This window comes from Coenobita brevimanus, chromosome 64, assembly GCF_032717465.1.
Source record: "Coenobita brevimanus isolate Jiangsu-jjx chromosome 64, ASM3271746v2, whole genome shotgun sequence".
Lineage (NCBI taxonomy): Eukaryota > Metazoa > Arthropoda > Malacostraca > Decapoda > Coenobitidae > Coenobita > Coenobita brevimanus.
Window position 1 is genome coordinate 10374751 of NC_137017.1, and position 24637 is coordinate 10399387.

Genomic DNA, 24637 nt, shown 5'->3' on the forward strand with positions numbered 1-24637 from the left:
CCTGCCTCTCTCTTACTTGTCTAAGCTTCGGTTTAGAAAGAGAACCCAGCTACCCACTAGGCGTTAGAGGAACGGGAAGCCGAACCTAAAACACCTAGCATTACAGATAATTACCAACATATTGATATATGCGTTAAAACATTTCCGCAGATACATTAATTTTCATTTCAAGTCATTATTTATGCAAATAAAAGTTTGTCAAAGCGAGTTGCCGTGCTTAAGGTGAAACACTTCTGCTAACTTTAGCACAGTTACACTCTAAATCCTGATTTTTAAATTAATAATTAAATGAAAAACTTTGACCGGTGTCATATGCACGGAGTGACTTATGCTGGAAATTATCGGCTCAACAGCTAGTGTTTCTAGGACGAGAAGTCGACCTAAAAACACCTAGAATAACAATTTTCTCCAAGGATACATTATAATATTAAATATTCAACATTATATGTGCCAGTTGAGTCAAAGAATAGGCCTACATGAATGAAATAGGACGAGGCAGAGCGCATGCGCCAAGGTCAAGTTAAAGAGTTCTAGTAAACAAAAGTAAGTCAGTGGCAGCTCAAAATTTTCAATGGTTATTCGTGTTGCCGTAGGCTGTTTTCGTAATGGCCATCAAGTGTTCAGGAAAAGAATAATAAGGGCAGCCAGTGGAACTGGTAAGGACACGACATATCGGACTCTGGCTCGGCCTCTTGGTTTCATAGTTAAGACCACGACTCTTAGCCTCTTCGCTTCTTACAGGTTGGTGAGTTAGCAGTCTATATATATATATATATATATATATATATATATATATATATATATATATATATATATATATATATATATATATATATATATATATATATATATATATATAATGGATGTGGAGAGGTTGCACTAAAAGAACTGGACAAAATTCAGAACAAAGCTGTTGGAATTATTAATCCTGCTATTACAAATAAACTACCTCCCCTACAGGTACGAAGGAATGTTGCCTCCCTTGCATTATTTTACTGATACTTTTATGGCAAATGCTGAGACGAAGTTGCGTCCATTGTGCCACCTTTCCATGCCTTCCCTCGTGCAACATGGGAATCTGGTAACGCTCATGACTGGAATGTCACACAGCCATTTTTGGAGAACTTCTGCCTATCAGAATTCTCTCATTCCCCAAACCGCAACTCTGGAACTCACTTCCCCAGAGTTGTTTCCTCCCGAACTTCAACCCACAGCTGTTCAAGTCCAACTGTTACAGATATTTTATGAATGGATTGTGCCAGTAGTCTGGTGTATAGATTATTTTTTTTTATTTTTCCTTCTGATCTGTAATATATATATATATATATATATATATATATATATATATTGATGTTTTTGATGTGGGGAAGTATTGATTTTTTTTTTTTTTTTTTTTTTGCTACACCAATTGGTATGGAGAGTGCATTTTTAAATCAAATTCTGGTTATGTTTCTTTTTTGGGCTGATGCAAGTTATATTTAATAATTTGGTAGCATCTTAACAGTTTGACAGCCTAACTAGCTGATTACCATTTTTTGGTATTAGGCTAAACAGAGTGAGATAACAAGGTAGAACCATACCACAGTAGATACATGGTCAGTAAATAATGTTTCAACTGTGCCAGGGACTGTGTTGGCTAAACTGAATTGTCATTGTACAGATTAAAATTACCCAACTAGCCTACATCTCCAGGCACAGTACACTGAACAGTTAAGAGTCTATCTTGATTAGCCTACAATACCAAACATTTCGTAAGACTGGGCTGGAATGACACCATTATTGTGGCTAATTTGCCCCTTTATGTTTTATTTTGCTGTCTCTCTTTCCTCAGTACTGATATGTAACTTGAATGAAACCAGAATGATGGAAATCATAAAGTGCTGTGGGAAGGATGTTTAACCACAAGTCTTATTCTGCCACAGAGCTACTGGTGCATGCTATAAAGCCATAAAAGAACAAAAATATTGGCTGAGTTGAGGTGAAACAACTATACTCCTTTCATGCTAACCTGGCCTAGGTTTTTACACTTTTGCAAGATATTTCATATAGAACAGTGGCAGAAAAAGACATTGCTATAACTCAGCATCTTTTCCATAGCACTTCGTGACTAGCATAATATTTTAGTACGGTATCAGTCTTTTGCTACGACTGAAAATTCAAGATGGGCATACGGCAGTGTTAGGGCCAAGTTAGAGTAAAAATAACATGTTACTGTAGTAGCTACAATAGAAGTACCGTACTGGTACCATTGGAGGAAGCCTTGCCCATCAAAAGACCAATAAAATCCACAGGTTTGCTGTTGATCTACTTAGATTCTATAGTCCACCTCCATTTCCACCTGTACCATGTACAGTATTTGTCATATCTTTCCTAAAATATATTTATTGAGGGTGCAGTATATATATATAAAATATATAATATATATAATATATAATATATATATATATATAATATATAATATATATAATATATATATATATATATATATATAAAATATATAATATATATAATATATAATATATAATATATATATATATATATACAGTAGAACCTCTCTCATTCGGACTATATGGGGGGAAGGGTTGTCCGAATTAGCAGATTGTCCGGACCATCAGGGTAATCATCAGTTCATACCAAACTCTATCTACATATGGTATGTTTGTTAATTATTAACATATGTAGCATATGTCAACCCTACGTAACCGCAAAAGATGAAAGGATACTGGTACTAAAATAACAAAACTAATCATGTAAGATAGTTTTGTATTGCATAATTTACAGGTAAGGCCATGACAAGAAACTAGCCTACATTTTAAATTGTAATAAGTGACTGAGGCCCGTCTAGGCAAAAATATAAATTAATTAATTAACTGTAATATTGGGAATAAAAATAAAACTTATGTAGGCAAAAAATACATTGTCATCTTTGGTATATTGATAACACCCATATGGGCAAGAAGCTAATGTTTGATGTACAAGTAAAGCACATTTAAGTACAAAAAATAACCTACAGTAATCACTAAACACTGCAGAATATTCTGACCCATTTTTGTGTAAGCAAACTCCTCCTTTTAACACCTTCATTCATTACAGAAGCTACACTTGCATTAAAGGGCATGGTAAGGAGGATTAACTTTTGAAATACAGCGTAAAAATATAAATGGTTGGTGAACTAGTTGATGGAACGAATGCTAGCGTGTGTTTAAACAGGCGCCCATGTAGCGACCTAGCGTGATCCGAGACTAAACGAATGACGATCGCTTTCCGCGCCGATACTGAAAATGACTTTATTATTTTGGGAGCTTATTATTTTTAAATTTTGTCCGGATTAACAGAAGTCCGGATTAAAGGGGTCCGGACTAAAGAGGTTCTACTGTATATATATATATATATATATATATATATATATATATATATATATGGCAATAGATAGATAGATAGATAGATATATATACTTTATAGCGTCGACAGGGGTGATTCGGACCATCAAGTGGTCCAGGTTAATTTGGTACACCTTCCTATTTCGGTCACTGGTGTCTAGATATGTAACATATGTGCAGTTTTGAACACCCAGTGTAGTAAAGCAACTATTTTCACATTTGCAGGGTGATTATGAATGTGAAATTCGATGTGTTACAGAATTGAGGAACCAGAAGGGAAATATGATGAAAATGGTGCAAAACTAACGTGTCGGGGAACTTTGTTTACAAAATCAGCACTTTTGCTAAACTTTGTTCTTACGCATATTTAAATGGGTCAGTCTCTTTAAAAATTGTCATAAAATAGTTTGTTGTTTCTAGTTTCACATAAAACAATATCGGTAAGAAAAGCTCTTGCTCATCCCCTTTTTTTTTTTTTTTTTTTTTTTTTTTTTTTTGACCATAATCATCCCAGTCAAAATTAATGGCTGGGGTGATTGTGGTCTAGCTCTGTTATCAAACTAATGAGTCAGATTTTGAAGACATCCTTGCTGCTGCAGTTAGGTCTACAGTAAGATCCACTGCAGCTCCTCCCGGGAAGAAGGTTCGAAGGAGAATAATTCCAGCAGCAAGGGTTATAACAAGTGATGAATTTATAGAGGAAATGGAAAAGAGAGAAAAAGAAATGAAAAAAAAAAAATTCAGAAGAAAGGTCAGGGAAAGAAAAGGATGATTGAAGAAGTTGAGAACGAAGATGTAGAGGAAGAAGGGCTAAAATTGAGAGTGAAGAGGAGCCAGGCAGAGAGAGATCAGAGGTGGAAGAGGAGAAACACGAAACAGAAAAGCGAACAGGAAAATACTGTTACTTCCCCTCCCCACACTGCCACAGGCTTCAACAACAGCAGTGCAATACAGGAAGGATGCTGCCCAGTGAGTTGTTCTTCCTATGGTCAGCCTTTAGGTGTACAGTACACAGGATCAGCTCAGGCGTCGTAAATAAACACTGGCATTTTAAGTTCACTCTTTATTTTCCAGATAATTACACTTAATGCTTTCCAACTTCACATCACTATTCTCGCAAGCACTGGAGCTATACAAACTTTACTAACTGCAGTTACACTTAATGCCTGACAACACTTCACTATTTTCACAAGTACTGAAAATATACAAACTTCACAGACACTGACACTGCATTACACTCAAACTGAACTGAAGACCAACTAAACTTGAACTATTCTCTTCCCCATCCTTATATAAGCTTACATTACTCAAGAAACTTCTAGCACAAACGCGACGGGGCATCAGTTAACAATTACCAACTAGGAGACATCAAAACATGCTAGAGTTGTCTTACGTTACATCTATCTATCTATCTATCTATTGCCAGACGCCTCAATCCCGTTTGGGGTGGCCACAAACAAATCGCCTCCAAGTCGCCCTGTCTCCCGCCATTTCACTGCCCTGCTCCCAACTCACACCCCCCTCTCTCATATACCTCTCCACCCCATCCCTCCATCTCATCCTCGGCCTCCCCCTCCCTCTTCCCCCCTCCACCTCACTCACATACACTCTCTTCGTCAGTCTTTCACCCTCCATCCTCTCCACATGGCCAAACCACCTCAGTGTGTTCCTCATAACGCTTCCTATCACATCCACATCCACACCACAACGCTCCTTTATATTCGGATTTGTCAGCCTGTCTCTCCACGTGACTCCACAGGCTCCTCTTAAATAACTCATTTCCACTGCTCTCACTCTTGACTTGTGTCCTTCCAACAATGTCCAAGCTTCACTTCCGTACGTTAGAGTTGGTATCACAATACTGTCATGTAGTAACTTTTTCACTTCCATGCTCACTTCCCTGTTTCTTATCACTGCTTTCAAGGAACCAGCAACCTTTCTTCCCTGCTGTACCCTTTCAAGCACTTCACCCTCCAAACCTCCATCCTTACTCATCACACTACCCAAATACTTAAACGTACTCACATTTTCCAATTCCTCACCATCTAACCTCTCTGTACATTCACTGACTTCACCTCTCTCAAAGACCATCACTTTACTCTTCCCTACATTCACCTTTAGGTTCCGTTTCTTACACACTCTCTCAAACTCATCCACCAAGCCTTGCAGTTCCCCTTCGTCTTCACTCAACAACACAGTATCATCTGCAAACCATAGTACAGGGAGTTTCCAAACACTATCCTCTCTCACCAGGGCCACTCAACATCCACTACCCTACCTTGTACCTCTTTTATTACCCCATCCATGTACAGATTGAACAACCATGGAGACATGACACATCCCTGTTTCAAACCAACTTTCAAAGAGAAAAATTCACTTAGTTCACCATCCACACGCACTGCAGCATTTGCACCATCGTACATACTCTTCACAGCATTCAACAACTTCCCATCTACTCCATATATTCTTAACACTTTCCACAATCCTTGTCTATCCACCCTCTCATATGCTTTCTCCAAATCCATGAAAGCCGCATACAACTTCTTTCCCTTCTCTAGAAACTTTTCCACTAAAGATCTAAGAATGAATATCTGATCTACACAACCTCTTCCCTTCCTAAAGCCTCCCTGTTCTTCCCCAACTAATTTCTCTGTTCTTTCTCTAACTCTGTCTGTAAGTATCCTACCATACACTTTTCCTGTTATACTAAGAAGACAAATGCCCCTATGATTACCACACACTTCTTTTTCCCCTTTTCCTTTGTACAAGGGAATAAATATACCTGACTTCCAATCCTCCGGGACTCTACCTTCCTCCCAGGCCAATCTGCACATCTTCCACATCCATTCTACTACTATCTCTCCCCCATGCTTCAGCATTTCACCACACACTCCATCAATTCCTGGGGCTTTCCCCGATTTAACTTTCTTCATTGCTTCCACAACTTCTATCCTACTGATTTCTTCCTGTCTTCTCACCTCCCTCCTTCTCCCAGCCATTCCCCAGCCACTTATACTCGCAGTACTTCCATCCTCCACGTTCAACAATTCCTTAAAGAGTTCTCTCCATCTGCTCACTTTTTCTCCCTTCTCCACTAGTAATCTTCCATTTTTATCTTTCACTCCCCTGCTAACTTCACTTCCACCCTGTCTTACTCTTCTCACTTCTCTCCAGAACATTTTCTTACAGTCCCTCCACTTTACACTCAAATTCCTTCCAAATTCCTCATCCACTCTCTTCATACTCTCTCTTACTAATCTTTTCACCTCTCTCTTCCTTTCCACATATAACTCTCTCTTCCGCCTCTCAACTTCTTCCACGCCCCTATTTCTCACCCATTCATTGTATGCTTTCTTCTTTTGTGCCACAGCCTGTCTCACCTCTTCAGTCCACCACGCTGTTCCTTGCACCCCCCTCCGTCTTCTCTTCCTTCCACACACCACATCACATGCTGCACATATTTCTTCTGTAAATATCTTACACACACCTTCCATGTCTCCCATCTTCTCCAATTCATATTTGCCCAATCGTTCCTCCACTTCTCTCTTATACTCTGCCTTTTTCTCATCCTCTTGTAACCTTTCCACTCTCCTTGCAACTACTCCTTCCTCTCATCTTTCCCTTCTTCTATTCCCCTTCTCACTTGCATCCTAATTCTGGCCACCACCAAGTAGTGGTCAGAAAGTCCACTCCCCCAACCTCTATACACTCTTGCATCCTTTACACATCTTCGCATCCTTTCATCCACGCACACATAATCAATCATTGCCTTCCTTTCATTCATTTCACCACCCACCCTTCTCATCACTCGCCATGTATACCTGTGGATCATTTTATGCCTGAAGAGGGTATTGGCTATCACCAACCCCCTCCCAGCACAAATGTCCACTAACGCACTCCCATTCTCATCTATCTCGGCAGGCACACCCCACTCACCAACTATTCCATCCACCTTCACATTACCAACTTTACCATTCATATCACCAATCAGAAACACTCTCTCATTCCTTCCAAACTTTTCCATGCACACTTCCACATTTGTCCAGAACTCTTCTCTCACTCTTCTAGCACGATCTTGAGTTGGCGCATACACACACACAATCGCCCACATTTGTATTCCAACTTTCAGCTTTACCCACACAATCCTTGACCCAACTGATCCATACTGTCTTATGCTCTTCTTCCATCTTTTACTCACAACTATACACACTCCTTCCTTTGCCCTCTCATTCTCATCTACTCTTGCACATATACCCCATCCATACTCCCATTCTCTCACACTTTCTCCTCTCCATTTTGTTTCAGTTATTCCACATACATCCACTTTCGCACCCTCAAGCACCTGGACAATCTCTCTCTCTCTTTCACGTCATCATTTGCTCCTCTTACATTCCATGTACTCATTACCAAGTCCTTTGTCCAGTCCTGGGTCGTCATCGTTTGGTCAGTCCTTGTCCGAGGCTTCTTGTTTGTTTTTTTAGTTAGTTGTTTTCCGGGGAGGGGCACTAACCCTCCGCCAACCCTTTTAGTCGCCTTTTACGACAAGCAGGGATACTGGGGGAGTTACGTTACATAACACTGTAAATTATTTAGCATATAGAATTAACATAATTTAACAAGCAGTCACATAAATAAAACTTTGTATAGAAAAAGAGCATAAAAATTACAATAATACCTCACTATAGCAGACTAATTGAGGCCCAAACCATTCCGAAAAATGCGAAATTCCGATAAAAGCAACATCCGGACTTCCCCCTGCTAATCCGGACTTCTTCCGATATATCAGACATTAGTCCGGAGTGCATGAACGGTTTTGAATGACTACCATTGTGGTTCTGTTCTGTGTTATAACTTCACTGCATTAATGAAATGGTATAATATATATGTATAAAATTACTGTACTGTACACTGATAAACATGTCTTTTATTTACCTTATTGTGGTGAGCATAGCTGAAGTGGTCAGGCAGTCTGGATTGCTTCTGGCTTTATCGGACTTTTTCTGATATACAGTAATCACTCCAATATCCGACGTAATAGAGCCATAGGTAGGTTCGGTTATTGGTTTTGTCCGGATATTGGGCCCCAGCGTATGGACTTGTACTTATGGACCCTAACTCAGAGAAACACCTATACAACTCCCTCTGGACATGCATAGCACCTATTTAACATCCAAATCACACCAATAAGACACATAAATGACTGAAATAAATGCAAAAGAAACATAAAATGAGGGTTTAGAAGTATGTTCATACATTAATAAACATTCTGGTACTTATGGACCCTAACCTAGCCTAACTCAGAAAAACACATTCCTACTGCACATGCATAGCTACTAACACCCTATTCACACCAATAAAGGACATTAAGGAGTGAAATGAGGTAAGTATAGTATGGAAAAAAGTACGGTATGAAACATTCTAGCTACTTACAGCAAGTCCCTGGCCACCTCGATGAATAACCGCCTCCTCTCGGACTCTGATTGTAAGAACGATTTCCTGAAGCACTTGCAGTACACTGTTCATGAAGTCTTGCACTGAACTTAGTCAATAACACACAGAAGTCCGTTCTCTTCACAGTGTGCACTTTTGTCTAAATAATGCGTCAATCAAAGGCCAAGGGCTTTTGATTGATGCTGCTACTGTGATTGAGGCTACTTATATGTATATACATTCATATCTTTATTATTTTTGAATTTTTTCTGTCTACTTTTACCATACCAGTACCCTTTCAGTGTTAAGATAATCTGATGAATGAGAGAGCAACTGCATTAGCTCATTATTCTAGAGTCCCTTTTCTTCAATAGTGGGGAGGTCTTTTAAGGCCAGGGAAATTGTTTGGGTTTAACATTGGGGAATTAGATGAATGGACAATAATAAGAATAAAGGAAATTCTTTGGTCTGAAGGGGTTAAATCAGTTCATGATCTAACTAAATGAACCGAACTTAAATCCTGTCCAACCCAGTGTATCATAACATATCAGGATCTCTTACAGACTCCACCGGACTGTGTGCTTGTCCAGCAGCATGGGGATTAAAGTCCATGTGGATAACATAGTCAAGTCTGAGGAAGATGAGCGACAGTATCGTGCTTTAATATTGGAAAATGATCTGAAGGTGCTGCTCATATCAGACCCGGCCACCGATAAGTCTGCTGCGGCTCTTGACGTACATATAGGTGAGTCCTGAGAGAGAGAGAGAGAGAGAGGGGGAGGGGAAGGGAGGGAATGCTACCTATTTTGAATCCAGAGAGAGAGAGAGAGAGGGAGGGTGGGAGGGAGGGAGGGAATGCTGCCTATTTTGAACCCAGAGAGAGAGTGTTTTACTCTTAAAACATTTTCAGTATGAATGTACTGACATCCACAAGATGTAAACCTGAAATTCCCAAGCACTGTCATGTACTATCAGCTCTCCTAAATATGTTAATTTGGGAAAGTACATATTTTTGCCCTGATCATTGAGTCAGAGATTGTGAGGAATGATTGTTTGAGCCTTTAACATATTTAATTCAACCTGACAGAGCTCTCCAACCTCATTCAGCTCTGGTGTAGGCCAGGTATAATCAGACTGAAGAGTACATTTGACAGGCAACCAAGGACTCATTTGTATTCATAACTAAGACCCATTGGATTTCATGCAACTGTGACTTAATATTGAAAGTAAGGGAATGACACAGTCCGACGGGTGCTTTCACCTGACTTAAGGCTTGCGGCCCCAATTTGATGTGCGATGACAGTTGGGAAAGACTAATCCCGGTGGTCGTGTGACTTTGGACATTTGGTGGGGATGCATAGGACATTTTGACACCACTTGTGGGTTACGGTCAGTATTACTCAGGTGCCGGAGGTTCATAGGGAGTGATCGGACTAGTGCTCAATTTTGATCATTCAATACAGGGGCAGACAGACTTTTTAGCTCAGGTTGTGGGTTATGACCTATTTCCCACTCAGGGTTAGAGGCCAGTGGCCACAAAACTGAAAGTTTGATCATATTGGCTGGCTGGCCAAAGTTCTCGGGGACTTTTATGTCCAGATAATAGTGAGTAAATTGGAATAATGGTTTAGTAGAGCCAAAGTCCAGCATCCGGATAATGAACACGTCCAGGTACTGCATGTCTGGATAAGTAAGGGAGTAATGTATGTACTTGTAGGAGTACAGTAGGGCCCCGTAGCTAACGTTTTTTTTTTACTAGCCATTTCAGGTCTAGTGACAGGATAGAAACTGTCTTCAGCCTCATAACTTGCGACGAAAACCTCGAAACTAGCGACTCTGTGGCAGTCATCGTCTAGCGATCAAGCCGCGAGGCACATTTCCACTCGTTTTCCTAGCAACCGAGTCTCGTCTAGTGAGTGAGCTGCACGTAGTGAGCGAGTCATATGGCGTGTTTTGATTCACCGTTGTCCTGCCCATCGCAATGTTAGTGTGACCTTGCCCTGTTTTTTTATAGCTGGCTACCCCCATTGTTCACTGTTTTTGCAAGACTTATGGCTTCTGTGGCTGGTGGTCGAAATGATGGTGAACCTAACGACAATGAAGGGTTTGAAAGTGATGATGAGATACTACAGGAGATACGGAGAAACGCTGTTGCTCGAGAGGGTGGCGATGGTGGAGAGGAGGGTGGCAATGGTGGTGGTGGCACTTACTCCCAGTAAGCTTGAGCACTCCCAACTCCCAACTTTTTCTTTCAATAAACTGCATTCTGAGCATTTAATGATGACTTTCCATTGCTTTGTCTATCTATCTATCTATCTATAGCCCGACGCCCTAATCCCGCAAAGGGTGGCTGCAGACAAAACGCCTCCAAGTTGCTCTGTCACTCACCATTTGACTACCCTCCACCCAACTCATCCCCCCCCCCAACTCACCCCCCCTCCCTCATATACCTCTCAACTCCATCCCTCCACCTCATCCTCGGTCTACCCCTTCCTCTCCCTCCCTCCACCTCACCTACATACACCCTCTTAGTCAGTCTTTCATTCTCCATTCTCTTCATATGTCCAAACCACCTCAGTGTATTTCTCCTAATCTTCTCAACCACATCCACATCCACCCCACAATGTTCCTTCACTTCTTCATTCGTCAACCTGTCCCTCCACGTCACTGCACATGCTCCTCTCAAGTAACTCATTTCCACTGCTCTCACTCTTGACTTGTTCCCCTCTTGCAAGGTCCACGCCTCGCTTCCATACATCAGGGTAGGGATCACCATACTATCATGCAGTGACTTCTTAACTTCCATACTCACCTCCCTATTTCTCATCACTGCTTTCAGTGTACCAACAACCTTCCCTCCCTGCTGTACCCTTTCACACACTTCATCCCCCAAAGTCCTATTAATTATAATAAGTATATAAAAATGTGACTATTTAGTAGATAAAAGTCGACAAAAATGGAAAAACAGTTGAACGTTCAAAATGTTCCAGTCTGTTTTTTTTTTTTGCTATATAAAGTTTGCCTCCAAACTATGGTCCTTTCGCAGCAAGAAGTCCGTTCAGGGTGTGGCAGAAGTTGGAATTCCCCCGAGTGCGACATTGCCAATTTGACCACCAATTATCGGATTATCACTCTGTCTCCCTACCTACCCCCATCTCACCTGTTTCTCTCTCTCTCTCTCTCTCTCTCTCTCTCTGTATATATATATATATATATATATATATATATATATATATATATATATATTGTATACAGTATACAGTATTTATTATTTATTTTCAACTTTTTTTCCACACCACCTATGAGGTAAAAGTCTAGGCGTAATTTATTTTTAAGAGGTTTCCCCTGTAGGCCTAATCCTCTCTCTGACCCTGGGTTCCTCGCCAACCTCGGCGTGGCAACATGGGAAAAAAGCGCTGCCACGTGTCGTAGAATTCATTCAAATCGTTGTTATAATTCTAAAAAGTGATACTCAATGTTCTATATAGCTTCCTTTATTATATACAGAATATAAAAAACAATTTCAAATAGCACATAGGTGGGAAATAAGAGAGAGAGAGAGAGGCATGTACTACGGTTGATTTGGCAGCATCGCTAGAGGTGATTCACCAGGTGGGCCCCACCCTGAACGGACTTCTTGCGGTGAAAGGACCATAGTGGTTTCACGACTAGCGAGGTTTCATCAGTGTCTTAAGATCGCTAGTTGCGAGGCCCTACTGTAGACTGTAGCACCAGTCAAGCAGAGCAGTACTGTACTTCCAAGGTGGATGGAAAGCTGATGACAGGGAGAGCTGGAGCTCCTGTTTCATGAGCCCTTGGGTCTAGTTCCTGACCATCCCCCTTTTGCTGAACTTTTTCACTGTTTCAGTAACACAGAGAGTAGACCAGCATGCTCTCCAATGTAAGTTTCTCTAACTGTCAACACCAAACTACATGCACACTACACACTGCACTTCCTTTTCAAAATTTTAGAAAAAATCTGTCTATCTATCTATTGCCAGACGCCTCAATCCCATTCGGGGTGGCCACAAACAAATCGCCTCCATGTCGCCCTGTCCTCCACCATTTCACTGCCCTGCTCCCAACTCACACCCCCCTCTCTCATATACCTCTCCACCCCATCCCTCCATCTCATCCTTGGCCTCCCCCTTCCTCTCCCCCCTCCACCACACTCACATACACTCTCTTCATCAGTCTTTCACCCTCCATCCTCTCCACATGGCCAAACCACCTCAGTGTATTCCTCCTAACGCTTTCTATCACATCCACATCCACACCACAACGCTCCTTTATATCCTCATTCGTCAGCCTCTCTCCATGTGACTCCACAGGCTCCTCTTAAATAACTCATTTCCACTGCTCTCACTCTTGACTTGTGCCCTTCCAACAACGTCCAAGCTTCACTTCCATACGTTAGAGTTGGTATCACAATACTGTCATGTAGTAACTTTTTCACTTCCATGCTCACTTCCCTGTTTCTTATCACTGCTTTCAAGGAACCAGCAACCTTTCTTCCCTACTGTACCCTTTCAAGCACTTCACCCTCCAAACCTCCATCCTTACTCATCATTCTACCCAAGTACTTAAACGTACTCACATTTTCCAATTCCTCACCATCCAGCCTCACTGTACATTCACTGACTTCACCCCTCTCAAAGACCATCACTATACTCTTCCCTACATTCACCTTTAGGATTCCGTTTCTTACACACTTTCCCAAACTCATCCACCAAGCCTTGCAGCTCCCCTTCGTCTTCACTCAACAACACAGTATCATCTTCAAACAACAGTACAGGTAGTTTCCAAACATTGTCCTCTCTCACCAGGGCCACTCCAACATCCACTACCCTACCGTGTACCTCTTTTATTACCTCATCCATGTACAGACTGAACAACCATGGAGACATGACACATCCCTGTTTCAACCCAACCTTCAAAGAGAAAAATTCACTTAGTTCACCATCCACACGCACTGCAGCCTTAGCATCATCATACATACTCTTCACAGCATTCAGCAACTTCCCATCTACTCCATATATTCTTAATACTTTCCACAATTCTTGTCTAATAACGTAGCCTCAGAGTCCCGGGGGGGTGGGGCAACGAGCTGCCTGGAACCACCGTCTGACTCACTTCTTATTCATTTCTGCAACATTCACAGCCTTTCCTCTAACTTCCTCTCTATTGAACACCACCTCTCCTCCTCAAAACCTCACCTTCTCCTCTTCAACACAGTATCATCTTCAAACAACAGTACAGGTAGTTTCCAAACACTCTCCTCTCTCACCAGGGTCACTCCAACATCCACTACCCTACCGTGTACCTCTTTTATTACCTCATCCATGTACAGACTGAACAACCATGGAGACATGACACATCCCTGTTTCAACCCAACCTTCAAAGAGAAAAATTCACTTAGTTCACCATCCACATGCACTGCAGCCTTAGCATCATCATACATACTCTTCACAGCATTCAACAACTTCCCATCTACTCCATATATTCTTAATACTTTCCACAATTCTTGTCTAATAACGTAGCCTCAGAGTCCCGGGGGGGGGGGGCAACGAGCTGCCTGGAACCACCGTCTGACTCACTTCTTATTCATTTCTGCAACATTCACAGCCTTTCCTCTAACTTCCTCTCTATTGAACACCACCTCTCCTCCTCAAAACCTCACCTTCTCTTCTTAACTGAGACTCAGCTGTCTGAGGCAACTGATAGTAAACCCGTTTCTGTATCCTACATTCTCTATACTCATTTCAAAGCCAAAGGTGACTGTTGTGTATATGTACACAACGACTTATCTTGCTCTCGTGTTCACGAACTTGATTCTTCTGAATTCTCTACTCTCTGGCTTTGGCCCTCCTTTCATTCTCTGACTATACAGTATATATCTGCACTGTTTACTTATATCCTAATTCTACTGACTCTGAAATACTCTTCGACTATCTTACATCTGCGTTGGAACACATTCAATCCATTTATCATTTCTCTGAAATCTCCATTCTAGGAGATTCCAGTGTTTACCACCACCTTTGGCTCTCCTCTCCATGCACTGATCCACCTGGTGAACAAGTATACATCTTTTCAATCCTTAATGACCTAGAGCAGCTTGTACAGCACTCTACCCGTATCCGTGACTTCCTTAGAGAGAGCTCCAACATACTTGACCTCTTCCTTACAACTAATCCTTCTGCTTATGCTGTTAATCTTTCCTCTCCGTTGGGCTTTTCTGATCACAACCTTATTACCTTGTCCTTGCGCTTCAGTACGGCCTGTGGACCCTCCAAAGAAACGTCGACTGTGTCACTTTGGAGCTACGTATAGGGAGGCCCTCAGGCATTACTTCTTTGATTTTCCCTGGAATGATTATTGCTTCCATGGCTGAAAGCCATCTGAGTGTGCCCGGTCCATTATGGAGGTTATTCTCTCAGGCATGGAAGCATACTACATTCCCTTCTCATATCCTTTGACTAATGTGATAAAGCCTTGGTTTAATAACGCTTGTTCTAATGCTGTCCACAGCAAAGAGAAGACCTATAAAAGGTACCGGAGGCAACCCACCCCTGAATCATCTTTTTTACGTTTCAGCCTGAAATCGTGCTAAGTCTGTTCTTCGCCCTGCTAAAAATAATTTCATCTGTACTAAATGCTCTCAACTCTGCAACTCAAATTCTTCCCGCTCCTTCAGGCACCTTGCCAAAAACCTTTCTAACAACTTTACCTCATTATTCTTCCCTCCTCTCTTCTACTCTGATGGCTCTGTAGCTATTTCTTCTACTGATAAAGCAGATTTCTTCGCTCAGACTTTATTCTCCAATTCCACCTTAGACGATTCCAGTGCTGTTCCTCCATCACTTCCCCCCTCAGACTTCCTCATGGCTGACATTAAAATTTCTTCGGCTGATGTACTTCCTACGATCACTGACCTCAATACTAACAAGGCATATGGGTCTGATGGAGTCCCTCATGTTGTCGTCAAGATCTGTACACCCTGCCTAGGTAAACTTTTTTGCCTTTGTCTATCAACTTGTACCTTTCCTTCTTGCTGGAAGTTTGCTCTCATTCAGCCCATCCCAAAGAAGGGTGACTATTCTCAGTCCTCGAACTATCCAGTTGCTTTAACATCGTGTGTCTCAAAAGTTTCTGAGTCTGTTCTCAACAGAAAATTTTAAAGCATCTTTCCCATCAACATTCTTTCTGATCGTCAGTATGGGTTCCGTCAGGGACGCTTCACTGGCAATCAGACTGTAGCACCAGTCGAACAGGGCAGTACTCCCGAGGTGGATGGTAAGCTGGTGATAGGGAGAGCTGGAGCTCCTGTTTCACCGGCCCTCAGAACTTAATCCTGACCATCCCCCTTTGCTGAACATTTTCAGTGCATTCACTTACACAGAGAGTAGGCCAGCATGGTCTCTTAATACCTTTACCTTCAACTGTCTACACCACACTGCATGTGCCTAACATATCACACCTATCCACTCTCTTTAGTAATGGCCGCTGCAATGTTTCTATCATATAAGGTGGTACCTCGGATTGCCACCACCGGCAGGGTAGGGCTGGTGGCACAGGGTCCTCCCGGTCGCCAAGTGACTGTGCCGGCAGCGACTGTTGCTATTTCTGCTAGTGCTCGCCAGCGAAGAGGTGAAAGTGCGGCCTTATTCTTCACCAACATCTGTGGCCGTACCACAAATTTAAACTCAGTTCATTTTTTCCTTCAGTCCATATCCCCTTTGGCCCTTTTCGTCACAGAACCACAAATCTCACCCTCTACTGATGTATCCCCATTTTGTTTTCCCGGTTACCATCTCCTTACAAACCTCCGTAACAAGGGCGACACCTGTTGTTATATCAAATCCCAATAGGCAGTTGACACTGTTTTAAACTTCACCTCATCCAGTGTTGAGTACTCATTGTATAAACTAAACTGTCAAAATATTACCAAATATATTTGTGTAGAAGAAGGGAAAGACGAGAAGAAGGAGTAGTTGCAAGGAGAGTGGAAAGGTTACAAGAGGATGAGAAAAAGGCAGAGTATAAGAGAGAAGTGGAGGAACGATTGGGCAAATATGAATTGGAGCAGATGAGAGACGTGGAAGGTGTGTGTAGGATATTTACAGAAGAAATATGTGCAGCATGTGATTTGGTGTGTGGAAGGAAGAGAAGACGGAGGGGGGTGCAAGAAACAGCGTGGTGGACTGAAGAGGTGAAACAGGCTGTGGCACAAAAGAAGAAAGCATACAATGAATGGATGAGAAATAGGGGCGTGGAAGAAGTTGAGAGGTGGAAGAGAGAGTTATATGTAGAAAGAAAGAGAAAGGTGAAAAGAACAGTAAGAGAGAGTAAGAAGAGAATAGATGAGGAATTTGGAAGGAATTTGAGTGTAAAGTGGAGGGACTGTAAGAAAATGTTCTGGAAAGAGGTGAAAAGAGTAAGACAGGGTGGAAGTGAAGTTAGCAGGGGAGTGAAAGATAAAAATGGTAGATTACTAGTGGAGAAGGGAGAAGAAGTGAGCAGATGGAGAGAACACTTTAAGGAATTGTTGAACATAGAGGATGGAAGGAATGCGAGTATAAGTGGCTGGGGAATGGCTGGGAGAAGGAGGGAGGTGAGAAGACAGGAAGAAATCAGTAGGATAGAAGTTGTGGAAGCAATGAAGAAAGTTGAATCGGGGAAAGCCCCAGGAATTGATGGAGTGTGTGGTGAAATGCTGAAGCATGGGGGAGAGATTGTAGTAGAATGGATGTGGAAGATGTGCAGATTGGCCTGGGAGGAAGGTAGAGTCCCGGAGGATTGGAAGTCAGGTATAATTATTCCCTTGTACAAAGGAAAAAGGGAAAAAGAAGTGTGTGGTAATCATAGGGGCATTTGTCTTCTTAGTATAATAGGAAAAGTGTATGGTAGGATACTTATTGACATAGTTAGAGAAAGAACAGAGAAATTAGTTGGAGAAGAACAGGGATGCTTTAGGAAGGGAAGAGGTTGTGTAGATCAGATATTCATTCTTAGATCTTTAGTGGAAAAGTTTCTAGAGAAGGGAAAGAAGTTGTATGCGGCTTTCATGGATTTCGAGAAAGCATATGAGAGGGTGGATAGGCAAGGATTGTGGAAAGTGTTAAGAATATATGGAGTAGATGGGAAGTTGTTGAATGCTGTGAAGAGTATGTACGATAGTGCGAATGCTGCAGTGTGTGTGGATGGTGAACTAAGTGAATTTTTCTCTTTGAAAGTTGGGTTGAAACAGGGATGTGTCATGTCTCCATGGTTGTTGAATCTGTACATGGATGAGGTAATAAAAGAGGTACAAGGTAGGGTAGTGGATGTTGGAGTGGCCCTGGTGAGAGAGGATAGTGTTTGGAAACTCCCTGTACTATGGTTTGCAGATGATACTGTGTTGTTGAGTGAAGACGAAGGGGAGCTGCAAGGCTTGGTGGATGAGTTTGAGAGAGTGTGTAAGAAACGGAATCTAAAGGTGAATGTAGGGAAGAGTAAAGTGATGGTCTTTGAGAGAGGTGAAGTCAGTGAATGTACAGCGAGGTTGGTTGGTGAGGAATTGGAAAATGTGAGTACGTTTAAGTACTTGGGTAGTGTGATGAGTGAGGATGGAGGTTTGGAGGGTGAAGTGCTTGAAAGGGTACAGCAGGGAAGAAAGGTTGCTGGTTCTTTGAAAGCAGTGATAAGAAACAGGGAAGTGAGCATGGAAGTGAAAAAGTTACTACATGACAGTATTGTGATACCAATTCTAACGTACGGAAGTGAAGCTTGGACATTGTTGGAAGGACACAAGTCAAGAGTGAGAGCAGTGGAAATGAGTTATTTAAGAGGAGCCTGTGGAGTCACATGGAGAGACAGGCTGACGAATAAGGATATAAAGGAGTGTTGTGGTGTGGATGTGGATGTGATAGGAAACGTTATGAGGAACACACTGAGGTGGTTTGACCATGTGGAGAGGATGGAGGGTGAAAGACTGACGAAGAGAGTGTATGTGAGTGAGGTGGAGGGGGGAAGAGGGAGGGGGAGGCCGAGGATGAGATGGAGGGATGGGGTGGAGAGGTATATGAGAGAGGGGGGTGTGAGTTGGGAGCAGGGCAGTGAAATGGCGGAGGGCAGGGCGACTTGGAGGCGATTTGTTTGTGGCCACCCCAAACGGGATTGAGGCATCTGGCATTAGATAGATTAGATAGATAGATATTTGTGTAGTTTATCGCTCCCCCAGTGGTTCTTCGGAACCCAGTGTATTTGATTCCATATCCACACAGTTGAGTAACCTTAACCTTGTCCTTAGCACTGAAATTACCATTTTGGGTGATTTTCTATCTATCTGTCTATTGCCAGACGCCTCAATCCCGTTTGGGGTGGCCACAAACAAATTGCTTCCAAGTCACCCTGTCCCCCGCCATTTCACTGCCCTGCTCCCAACTCACACCCCCCTCTCTCATATACCTCTCCACCCCATCCCTTCATCTCATCCTCGGCCTCCCCCTCCCTCTTCCCCCCTCCACCTCACTCACATACACTCTCTTCGTCAGTCTTTCATCCTCCATCCTCTCCACATGGCCAAACCACCTCAGTGTGTTCCTCATAACGCTGAATGGTTATTGCATTCTGCCGGGACTGACGACGCTGGTCTAGAGTGCGAGCTGTTTGCTGAATTGTTTAATCTCACCCAGCTGGTAAAGCAACCAACCAAGATACCTGATAATCCTGACCATGATGCCCATCTCTTTGATTTATTCTTGACAAATAATCCAGATCAATACAGGATAGAGGTATTGTCACCACTTGGATCCTCTGGCCACAATCTCACCAAAGCCTCATTAGTTAACCCCCCTACACCACTGCATTCTGAGCCTGTCAGGGTGAGCCGATGGCACTTTGATAGGGCAAACTGGGATGGATTTAGAAATTATCTTGCTGACATTCCATGGCAGTCTTTCTTCTCTGGTGATCCCAATTCTACCCAGTCCCACATTTTGCGACTTAATACTAGCTGGTATGGATTTACAGGTATTCATACCAAGTCAACAGTTCACTAAAAGATCGAACTCTCCAAAATGGTTTGATGGCAACTGTGCCAGAGCAACAGCCCAAAGGTCATTAGCATATAACTCTTACTTAAAATAAAAAACATCTGAATCACTCTCAATTTACTATTGCTAGAAATCATGCAAAAGCTGTAATAAATCTAGCTAAATCAAACTTTCTTCAAAAGCAAGCATCAGAACTACTTAACAACCCTAATGACAAGAGAATATTTTGGTCAACTCTTAATTCTTTCAGTAATAACTTTAACAAGTCATCTTCCATTCCTCCACTAAAATCTTCAGATGGCGATATTACAACTGACCCGCATGGGAGAAAGGATATTTTTGCCAGTACATTTGCCAGAAACTCTACCATAGACGATACCAACCAGAATGTCCCAGTACTAGAACTTGACTGTCCTGAAATTTCCCCACTTAAAATACAGACAAGATATGTAAAATTCATCCTAGACAATTTACTTACCAACAAAGCTCCAGGCCCAGATGGAATTCTGCCAGTTGTTTTGAAGAAGTATTTACCTAATTGTGATATACAGGAAATGAACTACGCTTGTGGGGTCCCGTCTCTGTTTCTTAGTAAGTCAAATTTAGCTTTAAACTCGTTTAACTTTTTAGACTGGACGATCTCTTTGTCCAGGCTATTCCACAGGTCTGTACATCTATAAGGAAAACCATATTTCTTGATATCCTTCAAGCAGCTTGGCTTCTTCAGTTTCATTCCGTGTCCTCTTGTTACTCTCTTATCCCATGAAGACAGATCGTCTTTATCAATTTTATCTACTCTCACCGTGGTCCTGAACACTGCAATCATGTCACCTCTCTTTCTCCTGTCTTCAAAGGAAGGCAAATCCAGCTTTTCCAGTCTCTCTCTGTACGACAGATCTGCCAGACTGGGGACCGTTTTGGTTGCTGTTCTTTGTATTCTCTCAATCTTGTTTATATCTTTCTTTTTGTTTGGGGACTGCATTACTGCTGCTTATTCTAACCTGGGGCAGATCATGGCCACTATCAATTTTTTCATCATCTCCTCATCCAAATAATGAAAAGCTACTCTTATATTAGTTAGGAGTTTATACGTCTCTCTAACTGCCTTGTTAATGTGTTTCTCAGGTGACAATCTGTCCTGGACCAGCACTCCTAAATCTTTCTCTTCTCTCGCTTTTGTGATTGGTTCATTACCCATCAAATAATTCAATGATGGCCTCTTGGTACTTTTACCCATTTCCAATATTTTACATTTCTTTGCATTGAATTTCATTTCCCATATCCGGCTCCATTCGTGTATCCTATCCAGATCCTCCTGCAGCATTTTATAATCCTCCTTAACCTCTACCTTCCTCAAGATCTCTGCATCATCAGCAAACAGACTTGTATAACTGTTCACTCTATCTGCCATATCATTTACATACATCAGGAACATTACTGGTGCCAACACCGAGCCCTGTGGGACTCCACTTGTTACTTTCCTCCATCCTGACATCCTATCCTTTATTACTGTCCTCATTTGTCTGTCTCTCAAAAAGTCTCTCATCCATTCCAGGAGGTTCCCCTTCAGTTCTCCTATATGCTCTAGTTTCCACATTAGTCTCTTATGGGGTACATTGTTGAAGGCCTTCTCCAAATCTAAATACACACAATCCACCCAACCGTCTCTTTCCTGTAGCACCTCAATTGCTCTTGAGTAAAAACTCAACAAGTTGGAAACACATGACCTTCCACTTCTAAATCCAAACCATTAGCTAAAATATTCATCTCTTCGAGATATTTTATCCATCTATCTTTCAGAATTCTTTCACACAATTTTGCAACCATGCTGGTTAGGGACACTGGTCTATAATTCAGGGGTTCTTCCCTGTTTCCTTCCTTATAAATTGGCACCACATTTGCCCTCTTCCATTCTTGAGGCACTTTCCCCTCTTCCAGAGAACACATAATTAAACTGTGAATCTTATCAGCCAGTTGTTCTCTACATTCCTTCAGTACCCAATTAGAGATTCCATCTGAACTTGCTTCTGTTCTAGCAAAATTATTCAGACTATGCATACATATTTCTTTATTCCCAAATTCATGGAAAGAAGCCATTATCCACCCAGTTCCGAAGAAAGGAAGTTCCTCTGACCCCTCTGATTACAGACCAATAGCTGTCACATCTTCTCTTGGTATGGCATTTGTAACTTTAAATAATAAGCAAATTGTTAAATATCTTGAATCCAACAACTTAATTAGTGATAGACAATATGGTTTTCACCACGAAAGATCCACCTTTGACATACTCAGTCTCTTAACTCATGCAATCCATCAATCAATTGATATACATGGAGAAACTCATGCAGTAGGTCTTGGTATTTCTAAAGCTTTCGACAGAGTATGGCACCGTTCCCTGCCGTCCAACTCCCCTGCTATGGACTAACGTCTTTTGTTCCTTTGATTTCTTCATATCTTAGTGACAGGAAAATAAGAGTAAAAGTAGATGATGTATATTCCAATTTTCACTCAACCCTGGCGTGCTGCAGGGGTCAGTTCTGGCACCAACCTTATTCCTGGTTCATATTAATGATCTCTTATCTGTCACCCACAATCCCATCCACTGATACGCAGATGACTCAACACTACATAGTTCATTCACACTCAGACACCCATTTACAAAGTCTAATATCTCTACCTCTCAACTCAGTACAGCCATCTCCATAAATCAAGACCTATCTGTGATCAGTGAATGGGGACAAAACAACCTTGTCTCATTTAATGCTAGTAAAACTAAATACCAGTACAGTAATCCCTCCACTATCTGATGTAATAGAGCCAAAGGCATGTCCGGAAAGTGGTTCTGTCCGGAAAGTGGGCCCCTGCCTCCTGGACTGGTACTTAAGGACCCTAACCCAGCCTAACTTTGAAAGCCACCTAAATAACTCCCTACCGGACATGCATAGCACCTGTTGAAACCTATTTAAGACTCTATTCACACCAATAATGGACATAAAGCATGAAATAAATGAAAAGGAACCAAAGAATGCGGAGTTAGAAGTGGCTGTACCTCACCCAGGGTACTTACAGCACGGCTGTGGCCGCCTTCTCTGGCTTTGGCAGTGGTGAAAATGCTCTTGAAGCACGTACTGTAATCCAGTGTTGTGCTGCACTTAATTCTTTGCACTGTGAGTTATAATTGTTTAACACTGCACATTGTTCTTAACTGCACCGCGCCACTTTCAACCGCCAGTTTCAACCGCCAATATGCACTTCACAACTAATCTTTTGCACTCTAAATTCTAATTTCTTAACACTGCACAACACTGTAAATTCCTGTGTGGTGTAGCAGTGAGGTATTGCAGTTTATTCACTGTGTATTCACAAAAAATGAGCATGTGTGTCTATCATTGCGATAAGCATCTGCTCTCAATCGGAGTTAGGCTATAACTGTTGATGATGGGGTAACAGAGTTGCCAGATTGCAACAGCCACATTACCAAACTCCTTAATTTTCATTACCAAATTTAACTTTTCATTATCAAATTCGTAAAGCTAGCATTTATTCTTCACTAATTATATATACAAGTGGAAATACATGTAATCACTCTTCTTATGATTAACAACAAGTTGATTATTTTCACGCTATGTTGGCTAGCAGATTAATCAGAGAGAGCAAACAATCCACCATCTCCATCCTGTGTATCCTCATACATGTGAAAAATCCATTTGGTATTGCATTATTCTGATTCATTACCAAACGAATTTTTCATTACCAAATTAACCCACATTTGGTAATGAAAAATATGAAATGGCAACCCTGACAGGGGAGGGGGGAGGGGGGAGGAAGGAAGGGGTGAAGGGTCCATGGTGTAACAGCTGCTCGGCGCCGCGCGGCAATTTCAAATTACGGGTGGGGAAAAACTAAGATTTTGGGGGAATTTTTTTTTCTTTTTTTTGGCCATTTTTGGGTTCCGAAGGTCCATGCCCACAAAATCCGGTAAGTGGGGATGTCCAGAAAGTGGGCGTCCGGAAAGTACAGGGATTACTGTACAATTTACTAATAGACAGATGTTGCCAAATTCGTACATTACCTTCAGTGCTGCTAGTATTCCCATCTCCAAAAGTATTGAAACTCTTGGCATCTCGCTTAACAATGCCCTCAGCTGGACCTCTCATGTTAGATCACTTGCTGATACCACCTTAAAAAAACTTGGAATATTGTACAGAGTCCGTAACTTCTTCACTGATGAGCAGTTGGCTATAATTTATAAGAGTCATGTGCGCTCTCAGCTTGAATATTGCTCACCCTTGTGGAATGGATGTGGAGAGGTTGCATTAAAACAACTAGACGAAATTTAGAACAAAGCTGTTAGAATTATTAACAACCCTGCCATTACAAATAAGCTACCTCCCGTGCAGGTAAGAAGGAATGTTGCCTCCCTTGCATTATTTTACAGATATTTTTATGGCAAATGCTCAGACGAAGTTGGATCCATGGTGCCACCTCTCCATGCCTTCCCTCATGCTACACGGGCATCTGGTAGTGCTCATGACTGGAATGTCACTCAGCCATATTGCAAAACTTCTGCCTATCAGAATTCTTTCATTCTCCGAACTGCATCTCTCTGGAACTTGCTTCCCCAGAGTTGTTTCCCTCCAAATTTCAACCCACAGCTGTTCAAGTCTAACTGTTATAGATATTTTATGAATAGAGGACACCAGTAATCTGGTTTATGGAGTATTTTTTTTTTTTTATTCATTTGTTTTTCCTTCCTCCATTGTTATTAAAAAAAAAAAAAAATACCTTTCAGAC

General features: G+C 41.8%; 1 protein-coding gene across 3 annotated transcripts in view; it reads left to right on the forward strand.

Annotated features, from left to right (window-relative positions):
• Positions 1-529: 529 nt before the first annotated feature.
• Positions 530-24637, forward strand: part of Ide (Insulin degrading metalloproteinase) — a 111609-nt gene continuing 87501 nt past the window's right edge. For all 3 annotated transcript variants that reach the window (XM_080276195.1, XM_080276197.1, XM_080276196.1), the window contains exons 1-2: positions 530-741; positions 9374-9555. In XM_080276195.1, the coding sequence (XP_080132321.1) occupies positions 572-741; positions 9374-9555 (352 nt within the window). In that variant the 5' untranslated portion in view covers positions 530-571. The remainder of the gene's footprint in view (positions 742-9373; positions 9556-24637) is intronic.